Raw genomic sequence first — 18,251 nt, forward strand, 5'->3', positions numbered from 1 at the left:
AAAGGAATGCTGGTAGGAGAGTGTATTTTTGTGCCACTTGTGAGTCCAGTACTGAGGAGATCATTTGAATGCCCTTTGGTGTTTCAGCTGTGTGAACTTCACAAAGGTGTTACTTGTTGAATGTTCAGGAATAGCCAAGACTTCAAGATTATCTTCAAATTTCAGTTTGGCTTAGCCTAAACCTCGGCATCACCAGTGCGACAACTGGCAGTAGCACCTCATCTGGTATGTTGCCTGGCCTCATTTTTTGAAAATATGTTTAGATATTTGTTAAGAGCTTGTAGAGCTTCAGATGATGCTGCTGTAGAAAAAGGAGTGTGTGGTTTTCTCCACTTCAGGTACAATTTGAAATGATCCTTGAGTCAGCGTCAGTGAAACACTCTATCAGACCATCAGCTAGCTCATTTCTCCATTTGCTCCAAGCCCTATGTTTGCGTCCTGCAGAATCTTAAATGTGAACTTGCAAAGCTATACATACACACACACACAAATTCACACATATATATCAATTTTACCAAGTGGATAAAATACTTGTCTGGGTCCAATGATGAAATATTACCTTCCCCATATAAATATTCTTGTTAGTTCCATGTAGCTGTAGTTTCAAAGGGAACAAAAAAAGGTTTTAATGAAAAAGCCTGACAGTACGGCCATTTAAAGCCTTTTCTTAACTAGTTATTCTTTAATAATTAGAGCGGAATAAAATCAGAGGGCAAGAGGATGAGGGGAAGCAAAGGATATTAATTCTCTTCACAGTTGGATGGGTCCACTGAAATATTTCAATAAAACCTTTACTCTGAATATCTCCCTTCATGATATTGTGTACGAAAATAAAGAATAAGTCAGGGGCATAAATGAATCCGCCAATGATTGGAGACAGGGTTTTCTTTACATTGTCTAATAGACTCATTTATTATTTTAAGCTGGTAAAAAGAGACTTATGATTCGTGTTGAAGAAAGAGTTATTTGTGCTTGATACATTGAAGACACCGTTCAAAAGCAGTTTGTCCTTATAAAAGGATGACCCCTGTAATAATTCTTAGGCAAGGAGGGACACATTCAACCAACAAAAAGCACATCTCGCCCCAAGTTCCCCATGATTTCTCCACATATAAGCAAAAAAATACACATCAGTAATTTATTTGACCATGCACATCTGTAAGTAGCAGAGTTCTAAGCTACCCGGGAAACAAAAGGGAGAACATCAGCATTACCTAAATAAAAAAAAGAGAGGTGAATTACACCATTTTAATTGTCTTAAAATCACGGATAAGAGGAGCAATTAAAATATAGTCCTAAGTAGTACTAGCTAATGTAGATTACATAAGTATACAATATGATTCAACTAATAGTGCTCTGACAAGCATAAACCACCAGTTCTGGGAAACAAGGCCCAGATCAATTGCCGAGAAAATGTTAGATCCAGATGTCATAAACATCACCTTTATTTCCATACTGAATGCAAAACACAAGTCAAGTGTGAAGACAGCGTTCTAAAAAAGGTGGCTCTATTAAAGCAAGGAGGCCATTTTTTTGCATTTTTATAATTTTGAATTCTACTTTTGACATTTGCTTTCTTTACTTTTCCTCCCCTGAGCACTAATTTATCAAAAAAATAATTCAAGGTGCAAGTTATACATTCTTATTGTTATAACCATTTCATCTCTTTCTGGAAGAGAGTATTACAATCAGCATTACAATGTTAATTCTTTTTTCTCTGCATATCTGTTTCACACATGTTTCAAATTATAATGTCGATTGGGAAAAGAAACTTACAAACGAGAGAGTGATGTCATCATACACTTCCTATTGTGCTGTGTGTCTTTCCCATCCCTTCTCCCCTTTCCCTGTAAAGAGCTGTAAAAAATTTAAGGCAGATGAGGTATATTGCTGAAGAAAAGTTATTTTTGAAAAAAAATCAAAAAAACTTTTTATTCTGCCCTTCTACTCAAGAAAGACTACTCAACTATAAATCTAGTGCTAGAAAAAAGCAGGAAAGACACCGTTTGCATGTACCATACTAAGTCTTCTATTTCTAGAATGGCTTTTTGTTAATTTAATTTTAATAGAAAAAATAAGCACCTTAAGCTATGAACAAGAAAAGAACTTCATTATTAGTGAGTCTAGAATCCAAATGGAATTAAGAACACTCACTCAAACTCTTCCACTCATTCTCACAAAGGCCAATGCTACTGATTAGAATTGTAAAGTGCTGTACTTAGTATAAACACTTGTATACACTGCAGACACTGAAAAATAACCCTCAAGCACATTGTGTTATAGTTCCAAAAATATATTTACAGTCTATTACAAAGATTACAAATGGAAGTGTCTAGGTGACTGTATTATGCTAATTAAAATTATTTTACAGATTATTTTTCCTTAGGGACAAAAACATTTTAGTGAAATTAAAATGATTTTTCTAGTCAATCAAAAATAAATAAAAATATCAAATAACACTGTACAGTGATTTAAAAGAAAAAAAGGGGTAGGGAGGGGCTTGGGAAGCAATCCGTTTGAGTTTTTCTATAGCCATCTTTGGTCCTAAACGTGGGAGAACACATTATGTAGCACTGAAAATACCTGTTCTTTTGTGATGCTCTGCAAGTAAAATAGAAAAATATAGTGCATTTTCAAAGTATTCAGAGCCCACTACAGAGAAATGTGTGTACAAAACAAGACAGTATAAATAAAATTTACAAGTTTTACAAAGGAACATTTACAGATTTTGATTCTGTTATTTGTTTGTTTGTGGATGCCCACATTACCAAACAAGACCAATTGTGACCGATCCCTGGGATCCTTCTCTATTAAAATCATTATAAACAGCCCGATTCTCTTTGGAAGTACAACAGTCCAATTCCGGGGTAGTTCATGATTTTCATGACTTTTGAAAGCAGTACTCACAATATGTATACATTCCTGAAATAGCTATAAAGACATTTAATTATTGCTTGTGAAATTCTAACATGTAATCAAATAATATGGAATAATAAATAAAGCTGAAAGAAAGATCCTTCACCTCTTTCGGGCATAGCAAAAGGGGCTCTTTCACTTAAGTTTCTCAGTGTTCACAAATGAAATAATTTTTTTCTTTAACTGCATTGGTGATATCCTGTGCAGCAAATTTGTTTTGAAAGGTGAAAACTGTGAACTGCACCTTGTATCACGCTTCGGACTTCTAATATAAAATTTAATTCTTTCCACTTCTGTTTGGACTGCATTAAACAGAACGAGATATAAAATATATGCCAACTATTTCTCCTAAATTTCCTAAAGTCATGTTATTGAAAAAAAACCTTGATGTGCTCACACTAAATTTTACATAACACTGGATAGGTCTTCCTTTCAGAGACTTGCCTTCGCCGACATACTTTAGATGAAGTGCCTCATAGTTTTTATGGTCATAAACATACAATTTGAGGGGTTTTTTTTTTTAGTAAATTCTGTCTAGTAAAATCACTTTATAAACAATCAGTTAAAAGTGCCCTATAGTATTTATGGATCATTATTGCTTTTTTCATTGAAAAGATAGTATTGTCTGCTCTTTACAAAAAAAAATATTAAAAAAAAATCAGAGCTCTTGGCAACTTGCATTTTCTTGACTACCTGCCAATTAGCAAACAATATCAAAACAGCACTGATAAAGCAAAATAAAATGGCACAAGAAAGGATACCAATGTTCTCACAGAGATATCTTCTATCATGCTATTTTTTTCTTTTTTCTTTTTTTAGTTTGAGATTCTTTCAAAAGTACCCAGTGTAGGAATGTGTCATAGAGTAACACTAAAAAGGTCCAAAGCTATAAACACCTTTCTAAAACAAAGTCCTTATGAAGAATAAACACAAATGATTTTAAAAAGGAATAGTCTGAAATCACATATTTGAGGAAAATATTTCATTGATTTTAACAATAAGATCATGGTTTTATTTGACAAATATATTCTTTCTTAAATTCTTTATGTACATCTTAAAAAGTCTGTAAGATAAAAAGGAGGTTAGAGAACTCAAGGTGTTTGGATGGTTTTCAGGTAGTACTTTGTTTACTGTCACTGCTGTTTTCCTGGCCACCAGTGGTGGAGCCTAAGTTCCCTTTTATGTATCCCGGTGGCACTTAGGAGGTCAAGTCTGTAGGTGCTTCATCAGTCTTCTCTTCACTGTAGAAAGGACCAGGACTCAGCTGTCTTGTAGCAGCATCCACTGCACACACCGAAGGCCAGCACTGTTCTCTCCCGCCCACAGCTCGCATCACACCTGGATGCCCGTCCCGTGTAAGTGAAGCATTTGTGCTCTCATAGTCTGAATGCTGCTCATGATTTTCTTTTGATGGCCAACCAGTGTGATCCCTAAACTCATCACATCGCTGAAAAGGACAGATGCATTTTTTATTAGTTACCTTACCAAGAATTTATTCGGTAGTAAACTGTCGTCAACTCTTTAATTAAATAATCTGTGTATCTTATGGGAACAGACCCCGTCTTGGTGTTCTGGGGTATGTGGTCACATTCCTGCAGCAGCTCAGGTCAGCGACCAGCATCGCCTTCTCTTTGGTGAACACCTCACTGCTCAGCCCCTCGATGTGCCGAGTTAAGATATTTTTAAAGTGATTTGAAATTTTACATAAGAAATTATCAAAATGTTAAATTATTATTAACTTAAGGTAAGATTAGGAAATGTTAGTTGAAACATTGTAATCTTGAACCTAAATGAAATTTAAAATATTTCGTTATTAAAACATGTGTATGGTATGAACAGAAACAGTTCTGGCTTCTAGTAGAACAAGAATTTTCATTGATCATATAAATTTTGATAGTTTAATTATATGGTAATTGTGAGCACATTATTGATCATATACTTACTTTCAGTTCAGTTCAATCATTTTGTAAAGAGCACAATACCCATTACCCATGTTTAATAGCGTAAATCAGACAAAAGCTATTTGGATCTGTGTATGTACTTTTATGTTTGTTGGTAGCCAGAAAGACTGAGCTTAGGTATTCAAGCAGCTAAAACACAGCAACAGGACAGTGCTGTAGTATTTCGCAGCAGTATCTAATAAGACTGAGAGGCAAGGTCTTTAGGGGGGAGTAGCTTACTTTGGAAAGACAAGGATAATTGTGCCAGCTCTGCCCACGTGGTGCCTAGCAGAAAACTAGCCGAGATAGAATGCGCACTGTTAAATTCATGCACACGACATTTCCTGACACTGGGAAGAAGTGCTGGCCTTCATTTCATCTGAAAAGTATAAATCCTTCTCACAACAGCAGGTAAGAAGGACCCCACTAATGGAACCTTGATAATTGTTTCCCATTTTCAAACACATTGACTAAGAGAAACAGCATCACCCATAAGAGTTATGTAGTAGCCAAAGAAGGCAAGGTTGTGATATATTAAATCGCTTTCATAAGCCCACATCATCAGTGATGGAGCCAAAGCAGAAAACTAGTTTTTACTTCCAGAGCACAGCAATTTCTAAGTTGTTTTATCAGGTGATTCTTAAGGTTAAATTTTTTTTGACTCAATCAACACTTTCCAATATGTAAGTTAAACTAAACTGTTACAATAGTTACAGTGAATTAAATTGTTTCCTATGACTTCTTCAGGAAATAATCGTATTGAATGTCCCAATGCATTCTGGTGTTGGATTTGAAACTTTGAGATTTGTAGCGTCTGATACAAACGTGGTGAAAGAAATCCTCCTTTGCAGTGAAGAAAGAGCAGGAACCTGACCGTACCATGGTTAATGAAAACAGAAAGTCTCACTGAAATGATGTTTAGCACGCTGGCTGCAGAGACAAATTAGCTACCACTTAACTGAGTCAGTTTGGGAAAAACACTTAAGTTCTCTGAGCCTTAGCCTTGTTGTGTGTGAAACTACTGAGCTAACAAAATTGTTGCCGTGAGGATTAAAAACAGTACTATACATTAAAAGGTCATTTAGCATAATGCTTGGCACAGAGAAGGCATTTATTAAAAAGATAATGTTCTCCATGGTTTTGTGGTTCATACCTCTTTTATATACCTTGAATGTATAAAGCTTGGATTGTACCTAATACATTCTTAAATATAATTTTTAAAGTTTAAGCTTACTCAATAGTCATTCTGGCAACTGATTCAAGGGTATTGTAGCCAGCTGCTGTGAAGTTATCTTTGTATCTTTCCATCTTAATAGCTTGTAGCCATTCTCCAACTGAACAAAATGTAGTGAAGTCAGGAGTGTTTTGATCCAGAAGAGGGCTTATTGGCCTAGATAAAAATAAAACATTTTTTTTTTCATGAACGACTAAGGGAAAAGATTTTGTACCATACAAAAATAAAGGTATAGGGAATAAAATTACATGTTTTAATTAATGTTATAATACTTATAAATATAAAATATAAAAATAAAGATATGCTAATAAAATCTCATGCATAAAGTTTACTCAATAACTACATACTCCAAAATTTATATTTTATTTATATATGATGACCACCAGATTTCATCTTTTATGCATTTTTAAGATACAGCCAACGGTATTTGTAATCAGTAAATATTTGTTCATTTGCTTTTCTAAAATTAGCTGGGAGTAAAGGAAGCACATTTGGCTGTGGACTGACTTGTTTAGAAAAGTAGGCTGCTGTTAAGACGTTCTGTGTCCACTGCACTGATGGCAGCCATATGAACACCTTGTGGCTCATGCACTTTCCCAAGGCCTAAGGGACTACTGGTGCAGACCTGAGAACAGGCTTACCTGGCCGCTGAGGCTGAATAGCTACTAATATGCATTATAATGCAGGAAGCCAAGTGCAAAGAATGGAGTGTTTCAGACTTGTTTAAAGCTGGTATACTTCTTTAATCATGTATTGAATTACTTTTATAAATGTTAATGTCAGAGAATCATTTTACTAACTGCAAACAAATAATAAAATTGATACTATGTAACAAACCAGGGGGACAGTAATAAAAAGTCACATAATAACAATAGCAATAATAATAGTAATTTGAAAATGTGAAATACCATCTAATTACAAAATTCCAATTTAAAAAGTTTTCTAAATGACAGCCAATGATATCTATCATAACTTCTAAGGAAAAAAGCAATAATAATTAATAGATCTCTTTAAACACTAATTCAAAAAAATCTGCAAACACAGTATATTTAATTTGGATTTATAATTTAACACAAATGTCAACTTGCCATGGGGGTGGGGTTAAGGAGAAAAATGGTTCCCGTGAATATTTTCATTTCTCCAGATTCCCTTCCTTTAGTTTTTCTTACCTACTACACGTTCCCAAGGGTGTTTTCAGACTATTTGGGTTTCGAATCATTTTGTCTAGAATTCCAACTATCTGTTCAAACTTTGGCCTTTCAGAGCGCTCCTTCTGCCAACAATCCAGCATCAGCTGGTGAAGACCAGCCGGGCAGTCCATGGGTGCAGGTAAACGATAACCTTCTTCTATCGCTTTTATAACCTAATAGCCGAAAGGACATGAAAGATATTACCACATGAGGTTCAGTTATAATTAAGTAAATTGCCTCGTAGGCAGGCAAAGTGATTTATCCTGATAAAAATGAAGCACACCACTTTGCAAAAGACTTATTTTTTCCAAAATATCCATGAATATTGAACATGTTATTAAAGGGTGCATAAAGTGCAGGATATGATGACATTTTGTAGTTAATTCAGCAATAGAGAGCAGCAATTAAGTTTACTCAGAGTGCAATAGATGGAAAAAATTTTAATGTCATCCCAGAGGTTTTCAAAAGGAAAGATGTTATGGAACTATTTTACATGTACAATATATAATTGTGCATGTATACATTTCTCCCTAAATTTATACATTTTTCAAGTTGTAAGAGGAAGTTTTATGTTACCCAAAATGGAACCCCCCTAAGTTTCACTTTTTGCAAACTTCAAATGACACTTCTAAACAAAATATTAAAATATGTTAATGTACCATGACAAAGTATTACTAAGCACAATACTATTTTAAATAATATGAAACTTATATGTTAGAAAGCATATAGTGTTATCAGATAAAGTGGTGTGGGAGCCAATCTGTACTCCTTCTCCAGGTGATTGAATCACCTTGGGGCTCCAAGTTTAGTGACCTCACAGTGGCAGATTAAAGCCAGCCTTGGGGGAGGAGCGAGGGACAAGGGGTTCCACTAAGAAATTGAGAAAGGTTACAGATCAGGGCTCTTCTACTCAGAGTTCTGGTTGTTAAACTGTTATCAGCATACAACTACTTATTTATACGTAATAAAGCCTCAAATGCTATTTACGTCAAGTTTTGACTGTTAACGAAAAATAGGCTTCCATAAAATTTGTATGTGGCAATCAGAAAGTCTAAAATTCCTTATTCAGACTTGTTTTTTCCTACTTATATGGAAATTAAAAAAAAGATCTTGAAAAGCAAACATTGTCACAAATCTCAGCAGCACAGGGAAAATAACAGGAAGGCAAACAATGCAAGAGGGAAGGGCTCACAAAACATAATATTCAAGGGGGGCTAAAAAACCCTTCGATACTGACATAATATAGCAGAAATATAAGGAAAAATGACTAATAAAAAGAGGTGACCTTGAGTTTTTGAAGAAAATAAAGTCAAAGGTAGGCAGACAATAAGCAGGCTTTAAAAAATGTTGATTAATGTATTATTTGTAGGAAATCAGATCCTTAAGATGCTTGTTGACATTTATGAACAGCACACGTGAATGTAAAAGGATGCAGGATGGAATGAATAAAGTAGCTGTTATCAACAATTTTTAGAGAAAATCCTTTGTTAAAAAAAGTCCATTTGAATTTTTAAAACACCTATATATGCAAATTGATAAAGTTTAAAAGGTAAGCAGATTAACTTAATCACAGTAATTTTTGAGGAGTGTTGTAAGTATAAAGTCCTCAGCCCAAATCCTCCCCGCATCACTCTTTTATACATCAGTTTACTAGACACATCCACCTGCGTTTTCCATAGGCACATTATACGTCTTATAAGCAAAGATACACAAGTGGTAACTCTATCAAAGTCACAAATATAAAACTACAGGAGGAATTAAATTTACAGAAATGCAAACCATTTCATGTGGCTTTGTTCAACATTCCTGGGAAGCACTGTGCTTGGATTCCAAAGTGCTCTCTGTTCAACAACGTGGGAAAAGTACAAGGAATGCACTTTGGAACACTGGGTTAAGTTATTCAAACAAATTGTGCATAAGTAAATAAAAAACTTTTTAAAACTTTATTATTCAAAACAACCAAATAATAAACAATTGGGGGCACTTTTTCATTGGGGAAGGAATGGCTTTCCTTGTATCCGAGTTTGCCTGTGTGTGAACGCTCGCAGCATCTTCTGATGGGACAGGGCCCCGTTCCCATGCCAGTAACATTACTGAGGTCCTTATCACCATCTCAGAACCGTTTCCCTCTCCTAGTTTGCTTTCCTTCTGATGTCCAGAAAGAAACAATGCAGGTAGGTAGAAGGAGCTTTCCTTTTTCTTTCCCTCTAAACAATCTTTTAGAAGGTGAACCGAAATCTTATCAGGATCCTCCTGACCTAATACTCTTCAACAACTCTCCCATAAGCTTCTCCGGTTTTGGACACAAGAAGTTCTTGTCTTTGTATCAATGAACACAGTGTAGTACTGTGTAATGACTCTTACAGAAAAAAAAGAGTTAATTAATCCCTGCAGCTTCTTATCGCATTATAGGAATTTCATGCTTATTATTATTGTAGCAGAGAAACAACATTTATTGCGATACAAAACAAAACTTCTAGCTGTCAAAGCTACAGTGGCTTCCACATTTTAATGGAGCAGCAGCAATATATAACTTTTAAAATAAGATGTTCTGGATTGGGGATCAATTTTGGGACAATACTGCTCCCGTTAACTATCATACCCTCACCTACAGGAGCACGAGGGATACTTGCTGGGAACCGCGGCATAGAGCACAGTTTGGCATTAGCTGTGCATCCCCCCTTGAGCACTAACCAGCCAACAGGGGATAAATCGGGTGCAAACCGAACCTAGAGGTTCTGCAGTTTTTAATTTGGCTAGCTTCATTATATTTCCAATTAGGAGAATAAGAATCACTATCTGCTGATCATTAGGGATTTTTGGAAACAATAAAAGGCGCACAGACGGGTAAGGTAAGAACTTAGACTTCTTAGAGCATTACATGATTAGTCATGCAATTCATTAAAACATCTTTTTGTGAAATTACCAAAAAAATACTTTGGTTTTGCCTGTGCAGGTCTAGCCTTAGTACTGTAATAAAAGTGAAAGAAAAAAACATTTATAAGCCATTTCTAATTTTAGACAGATCCCTGAGGATAAGAAGCGACTAGGGTAAATGCCATCTATAAAAAGCCACTGGGATACAATAGGGAGGGCTGGTATACACTGTAAAAAATTACTTAGAAACAAAAACAAAAGTTGCTCGTTGATAGTGTTTCAGTATGATTACTGTGACCACTGTAATTAAGAGAAAAAGAAGCACAGAACAACCCATGCCAATGGGCCTGTGTTAACTCAAAATGGGACATACGGTGATTGGCTTCTGTTCTCTGCTCCTGCCCATTTCAACCTCCCATAACATAACCCACATTTCAGATAATTACATATTTTGGACCACACAAGATTATGGCAAAGTTTTACAAAACATCACAATTTTGTGTTTATCTTAATATAAAAAAATATAAAGACTTAAATTAGTGGTGGCTTAAAAAAACTTGAGGGATCACAAAAAAATTTAGTTAGAACTAGATATATTTTCAAATCTCACAAATGTCTTAGAATGGACCACTTTAAGAACTTACCTTTATGTCCCATGTACTTACAGAAGCTTACTTTACTAATAACATAAAAAATGTATTGGCCTAACCGAAAGTGAGAAAAAAATAACTGTTGAGTAATGTACACAGAAAAAAAACCTAATCTATGCAACGAAGAATTTCAAAATTTGGGAGTAATAATGTTATTTGAATTAATTAAGACTTAAATTCAATTAACAGACAGCTGATGTGATGCTAACTATGAGTAGTTTCTATTTCTGTAATATTTGTTACATTAGACTGCATTTTACATACAGAAAGATTTTTCTTTGAAAGGGCTATACATGTACAGATTTTTAAGAAGAATGAAAACTAGAAACTTATGTAGAAAACTCTGCCTTCATTTTGATCATAAACAACTAGATTCTAAGTGCTTCTATTTAGTAAAAATTCAAGAAAGTTAGAAGTACATGAAAATACGATGAGCTTCCAAACAGTGTTAACCAAGTCATAAGGCACTGGGCTGTGGGTATGATTATACTTATGCATATCATCTTTCCCCAAGTTTCCTTTGCTCACAGTCATGTCTGGAGTTTGACTAAGTCCTCCTGGCACCTACCTACCTCACAGCCTTCTTCTACAGTATCCCCTTTCTATTTCCTCAGCGTGATCAAAGAAACCTCCCTTTATTCAGCATTCAGCCAGGAATTTTGTGAACTTGCTTATAAACAGAACCATCAATTTACTGATTATTTTCATGGCGTTTTATTAAAAGTGTTTTAAAATCCAAGGCATTTGATAGTTGGGGGCTTTCTAAACTCCTGACAAATCCCTAGCAACTTCACTTAAACACTATGAAGTGAATTGATTCACTTAGTAAATCAATCTAAGTTAATTAAAAAATTAATATATCTCAAGTTCTATGAAGGCAAACTTCCCAGAAAAACACAGTGTATTCACTTGGACCCAGGATTTCCATGTACATGAGGAGGTTCAGAGATGTCAGGTCTGTCCATGAACTGTTACCAAGGACCCTAAGTAAAAAAGCCTTTTATCTAGAGAATTGTTTACCAGAATGGAATTATTTTAAAATTACCCTGGTTTTCCACATTGAAAAGGATGTATATATAATTATTCAAGTAGCAGTTCAACAATACAAGTATGATATAATAAATATTACCCTATAAGAAGAATTTTAACATCCATTTCATTACACAACTGAACTGCATAGGTAATCTCTTACTATTGCACAAACTTGTCTCAGAATTTAATAATTCAGACCTTCAACATAAAAAAAAGAGAAAGATGGTGTTAATTGTTCTATGTCATAACTCAATTTCATTCTATACATATTTAATTTGATCAATACAGATATTTATTAATTCTTGATATACTAATTATGTATTCATGATATTCCACTTTCAAGAAAAAACAAAGGAACAATACTTCAGGAATTCGAAAAAATGAAAACTGAATACATTTGTTTTTTTCCTTAATCATTTCTATTATTCGTGTCTAAAAGGGAACTCTGAATTTAAGTTATCTGATATTCCTGTCATTCTCTTTATGTTTGAATCTAGTACAGAAGGAAGGTGTCAAAAGCAATGAAACTCCACGGGGTGTGTGGGGGGTGTAAATATCTCTCTGTCGGCCCGAGGATGCCTGTCCTCATCTCGACAGTCCATGAAACCTTTGACACCAAGACCTGTCAAATATTAACTTTGCCTCTGCCAACCGACTCATCATTTAGCTTTTTATCTTTGAAAAATGAAAACAAAAACTAAAAATAAAAAAAGTTTAATGTTGTCTCTCAAATTAAAATACCAAAAGATTTAAATGATTTAAAAGCTTCACCTTTGTAGGGTGTGAACTTTTCAGGTGGTGCACCAGTTTGTAAGAAAATACGCTGAAAATAACTTTACTGACAGTCTGATTTGACTTTAGTTGCCTAAAAATAACTCTAAGTTTAAGAACCATAGACACTTGATATGAAAATTCTAAAATAAAAAACAAAGATATTGATTTAATAGAACAATGTTCATGATCTCTTTTTTGAAAAATAACATAATTTTAACTTTAGACAGCTTCTCTCACTGTCCAAGTCTCACTTGTCTCACTGTTCCAACCTTATCCTCATTTTGAATCACCACCAGTGCGTACAACTTTGGTGTAGAAAGGTAAATCTATTTGCTAGGTCCTAACACACCTCACTAGGCTTTTGCTTCTCAACTTTCCAATCCTCTGAGAATTTTCTCATCAGCTATAAACCAAGGTCTTCTTCAGATTTCTAGTTCCTAGATTTACACTTTCTCTATGTTTATCTAAATTTCACTGACATTGTCAATAAGTTGAACTATATAAATCTGCCAGTATTTGAAAATTTCTGACCTGTAAAAATGTCAATTTCATAAAATTCAACCTCAGAGAAGCTAAAATTCACATTTACTTATCTTGTATTGTTTTATAAATGATTTCGTAGTGTGGGATGTCTACCCCCAAGAAATGCTTTCAGCTTCTTCTGTCAACGAATAACAGCATGTTTTATGTCTTTGTACATAACAGAACACACATTAATGAGCACTATTTTCTTAGGAATTTCCAAAGACACTTCCATTGTGATTGTGTTCTAAATATCACTACAAAACACTTACCAATCTTGGTCAAAGATAGGTTTGTCTCATGAAATTAAAATTTAATTAAATCAATCAATAATAATTTAAACATATTTTCTCAGAACATTAAAGACAAAGAAGAAAAACCATCAAAGACAAAACAAAACAAAACAACAACCCACAACCACAGACTTCTTTCCCCTCCTCTCCATAAGTGATTCTTTTACTCCTGTGACTCTCCCACTACAGCTGTGCAGCAAAGCATCGTTATCTTTATTAAGGAGAAAATATCCTGTGTAGGCCTCTTATATCCAGAGAATTTAAATTCAAAAAAAGCAATTCTTCAAAATGAAAAGCAAAATTAAATTAATTGACCTACTAATTTATGATTAATTATTGTGGTAATTTGTGCTCTTGTGTATACTCAGCAATTGTATTTTTATAATTCTATAGAAGTTTCTTCTTATGAACCATTACCTACATCTTCCAATAATAATGAATATTAATGTATTACATCCTTTTTGTTTAAATAGTGTAACACCTACATCTTGATTTGACATGTCCCAATAAGGTCTTTCTCCGTAAGACATCACTTCCCACATGACTATTCCATAGCTCCATACATCACTGGCTGATGTGAATTTCCGGTACTGGATGGCTTCAGGTGCCGTCCACCTTACTGGAATTTTCCCACCCTGTTATAAGAAGAAATCAACATTTTAAATATGTACAATAACTTATTTAAATACATCATTTGTAGCTGAACCATCAAGCTATCATTAAACATCTATATATTTATGTTTGGCAATTTGGCAGTATCACCCATATCTGTCCTGAATCTCCCTTAAGTGTATTTAAAGTTACTAATCTGTGTTTTAAAATCATTACGAGACTTCATTTTTTAAGTCAAATCAACTTAATGGGTCTTATGTGGTCTCCGGGCAAGAGTCTAGTCAAAAGACAGTGACAAATTAGGTAAAATAATTACTAAAATGGAATGAAATATGGAGTATTTAAATAAACACACATTTCCTTTTCATCTAGTCTCAAAAGAGTTATAAGAATTACTATAGTTAATATTCTTTTTAAATCATTATTTAAAAATTGAATTATATTTTTCTGCTACAAGTATGAGGGCTGGTACATATATGGTCACGTATTATTTATATGAACATCCTGCTATAAGCTAAGCATGTTGCCATTCTTATCATTATTTCTTCTCTTATCCTATATGTAGGTTGTAAAAGCAACAATGACTCTTCCAAAAGAAAAAAAATAGTAACATAAAAAAGCTGAGCTCAATTTGCCTCTTTTCTCCCTGTTAGTTTTGTATCACTAAAGCTTTGCTCTGTTGGTAGGAAACTCTCAGGCATTGGGGAGAGATGCAGGGCTAGACTTTTTCTTACAGTCGTTGTGTAGACGGCTTCTGGATCATCTTCTATGACCCGGGAAAGGCCGAAATCTGACACTTTACAGACAAGATTGCTGTTGACGAGAATGTTGCGCGCTGCAAGGTCCCGGTGAACATATCCCATATCAGCCAGATACCTCATTCCGGCAGCGATTCCTCTCAGCACTCCCACTAACTGAATGACTGTGAACTGCCCATCGTGTTTCTACCGGAAGACAAAACCAGAAGTCCAGTTAACTATACTCTGAAAGGGAAAAAATCTCCATGCAAACCGTCTGCACACTGTTCATTTACTGTTGTATAACAGGAAGTAGTAGTTAATTTTCTATGTAATGTAGGCATTTGTGAAAAACAACAAATGCTGATTTAACTGAGTCAAATACAAAATAGAGTTTTGGTAATCATTTATATCGATGTTATTGACATTAATAATAATAGTTTCAGATTATACAAATTCAAAAGTATGTGCTAATTTTTAGGTGAAAGTTATGGAAAGGAATTCCAAGCATATCCCTGACAGCTAAGTGTTTTCCTCACTAGCAATAAAATTATATAAATAATCTAAAATTATAAAGGTATGAAGACACATATATTAAAATATTTTCTCCCAATGGTATAAAGGGGGGTAGATTTTTGATTAAAGAAAAAGAGAAACTAAAAAAAAATGGTTATATCGTCTAACTTTGTTCTCATTTTACACTTTTCCTTGTTTTGTTATTAGTAGAAACATTACTTGCAACAAAGAATCTCCAAAATAGATGTACTAGCACATGGGATTGAAGACTATTTGCAACTTGACTGGCTATTATATATTTTTAAGGAGTTTTTAACCCATAGGTTTCTCCAACTGAATTACAAATAAGGTGCATGAGGCCATGGGTTTGAGCTGATTAACTTGCTAGCTGACACTTTCCTCCAGAGAGCTGCTGGTTAAGCAGGCCATGAAGATGCAGCAATGCACCTTCTCTAGATCTCCCAAATACATGCACGTCTGGGCTGAATGGATCGTTCTAGATAATGCATGATCACTCTGCATGTCCTCTTCTGGCTGAGATTATTTTCCCTTTGCCATTAAAAAAATGTTAACATGTGTTCATGTTCTTAGGTAAAAATCTCTGAGAATAAAAATATATGTGTTTATACATTCAGATTATATCATTTACAAAAATAACCACATACTATTAATTAAAAAAATGTGAACAACTATGTGCTCAATATTGACCCAACAGTCTAAAGGGTTCCAAAGAGCAGAACTCGGGTCGTGGTCATTTCACACTCCGCTTTTCTTTGTGTCTATCGCTCCTGCTGGTATAGTTGTGCTACAAAAGTAAAAAGCTACTCCAGGGCCTGCAGGCAAATTACAAGGCTTCAAATAGCCTCTGTTACTTGAGATAACAGATTAAGAGAAACTATTTGTGTTATGTACATTGTATCACTTAAAAGATAAAAAAGATTGTAGTTCAAACCAGTCTAAAACTCTCATTTTAATATGCTTTTTGAAGACAACTTTTAACTTGTTAAAGTTTGTAATGTTCACATTTTATACCACAAAAAGAAAAGTTCAGGAAATTATTTTGGTAGCACGCATATAATATATTTAGAATGGAAGAATAATTTTGCTACTCACCCTGAGAAATGCATCAAGGGCTCCGTTTTCCATGAATTCTATTACAATCATGACTGGTTTCCCTAAAATGAAAAATACACATATGTAAGAAAATAAAAGTGTTGCTTCAGAAACCACAGCCTCAACTTCAGTGTTAGTCCTCTTGTATCCCAGATAAAGCACATGGTGCCATTTCGAAAGACTCAGTGTGTGAGCTCTGAGTGTTTCAAATATTTCTAGTGCTGCCGCTAAGGTCAAAGGGTCATTAAATGTCTGGAGCATGGTCATGATTCATAAAATTTAACAATAAAAATCAGTGTGTTCTCCTGGCTCCTGCTTTGTGAACAGAACTCAGAGCAAATGGCACTTTATATATAAAATGTGAAGACTAAACAGCATCACTTTTATGGCTTTTGAGCTAAATGGGAACATTTATCACTTGCTGTATTGGATTTATTCTTTAATTCTAATCTTGCGCTCATTTGATTTTTTTTTTCCTGAGGTGGTGACACAAAAGAATTGTTTAGTCAGTTCATAACAAGAAAAACATTCATTTAGAATATGCAACATGTTTATAATTTGATTTTTATTATGTATGAAATGACACTAATTTCTGTTAGTCACTTGATAAATGAATATATAATCAATATCTACCTCTTGTAACAACCCCTTCCAAATGGACAACATTTGGGTGGTCAAACTGCCCCATGATGCTTGCTTCACATAAAAAGTCTCTCCGTTGTTTTTCTGTGTAACCAACTTTTAGGGTTTTTATGGCTACGGCAACATCTCTTTTCCCTGGAAGTTTCAAACGGCCACTACAGACTTCTCCAAATTCTCCTGAAGTAACAGAACAGACAGATGCATTTTAATTTCAGAAATATTTCATCTCTCAGAGAAAATGTAAATAAGTCTTTAAAAGCACTTTTAAGCTTTTCTAAACTATTTGTTACACAAGCTACTATTTTATTTTATTTTTTCCATCACCATTTGTCTGTCCTTTACTCTCCTCCACATCCACCCACCCCCTGCCCCCCTGCAATCACCATACTGTTGTCCGTGTCCGTGATTTCTTTCTCTCTTTTTTCCTTTCTTGGTCAATCCTCCCAAACCCCAGCACACTCCCCAGAGCTGTCAGCCTGCTCTCTATCCCTGAGTCTGTCTCTATTTCACTTGATAGTTCAGTTTGTTCATTAGATTCCACAGATGAGTGAAATCTTATGGTACTTGCCTTGCTCTGACTGGCTTAGCTACTATTTTTAACTGAATTAACAAAAACTTTCAGAAAAAAAATTAGATCTGAAATACATTTTATAATATACATACACTGCCTACTAAAGATAAGAGCGCATCAGCAAATTCTAAACATTGCTACTGCTTTTATGAGGTTTTTGTTTTGTTTTGTTTTTTGCATTTTAAATTACTGTATTACTGTTCAATTACAGTTGTCTGCATTTTTAGTTTTAAGGAGCAAATAGTTTTTAAAGGTTTAAGAGTCTGGAATTCATATGCACTATGTTACATTGAAGGCAGTTGGACTGAAAAATGTGAAATTATTATGTAAGTGCATTGTATGCATAGAAACTAATATTCATTTAAAATATGTTATACATGTTAGTTTTATACATGAAATTAAATAGTACAAGGGCTACCTAATATCTAAAATTACAAGAAAAAAGTATAAAAGTGAAAGCTTAGTAAGAAGATGGTACATCAAGGAAGATGAAATGTATTCCAATAAAATTATGACACTTCAATTTTTTAAAATGCTACATCATTTCTTGAACAACAGGCCAAAACTTAATAAAACAGCTTACAAAAAAAAACCCCAGTATTTTAAAAATCCAGCAGAAAACAAAAGATACA

The 18,251-nt window shown here is 34.3% G+C and overlaps 1 protein-coding gene across 5 annotated transcripts in view; it reads right to left on the reverse strand.

The window, feature by feature from the left end:
• Positions 1-743: 743 nt before the first annotated feature.
• EPHA7 (EPH receptor A7) overlaps positions 744-18,251 on the reverse strand; it is a 169,010-nt gene continuing 151,502 nt past the window's right edge. For 4 of the 5 annotated variants that reach the window (XM_045188598.3, XM_045188600.3, XM_045188597.3 and 1 more), the window contains exons 11-17: positions 17,040-17,225; positions 16,407-16,468; positions 14,775-14,984; positions 13,914-14,063; positions 7,260-7,453; positions 6,091-6,246; positions 745-4,363 (exon numbers count right to left, since the gene is read on the reverse strand). In XM_045188598.3, the coding sequence (XP_045044533.1) occupies positions 4,249-4,363; positions 6,091-6,246; positions 7,260-7,453; positions 13,914-14,063; positions 14,775-14,984; positions 16,407-16,468; positions 17,040-17,225 (1,073 nt within the window). In that variant the 3' untranslated portion in view covers positions 745-4,248. Of the gene's footprint in view, positions 4,364-6,090; positions 6,247-7,259; positions 7,454-13,913; positions 14,064-14,774; positions 14,985-16,406; positions 16,469-17,039; positions 17,226-18,251 lie in introns of all 5 variants that reach the window. The other variant, XM_045188599.3, reaches the window with a different exon arrangement.

This window comes from Desmodus rotundus, chromosome 11 (genome assembly GCF_022682495.2).
Source record: "Desmodus rotundus isolate HL8 chromosome 11, HLdesRot8A.1, whole genome shotgun sequence".
NCBI classification, from domain to species: Eukaryota; Metazoa; Chordata; class Mammalia; order Chiroptera; family Phyllostomidae; genus Desmodus; species Desmodus rotundus.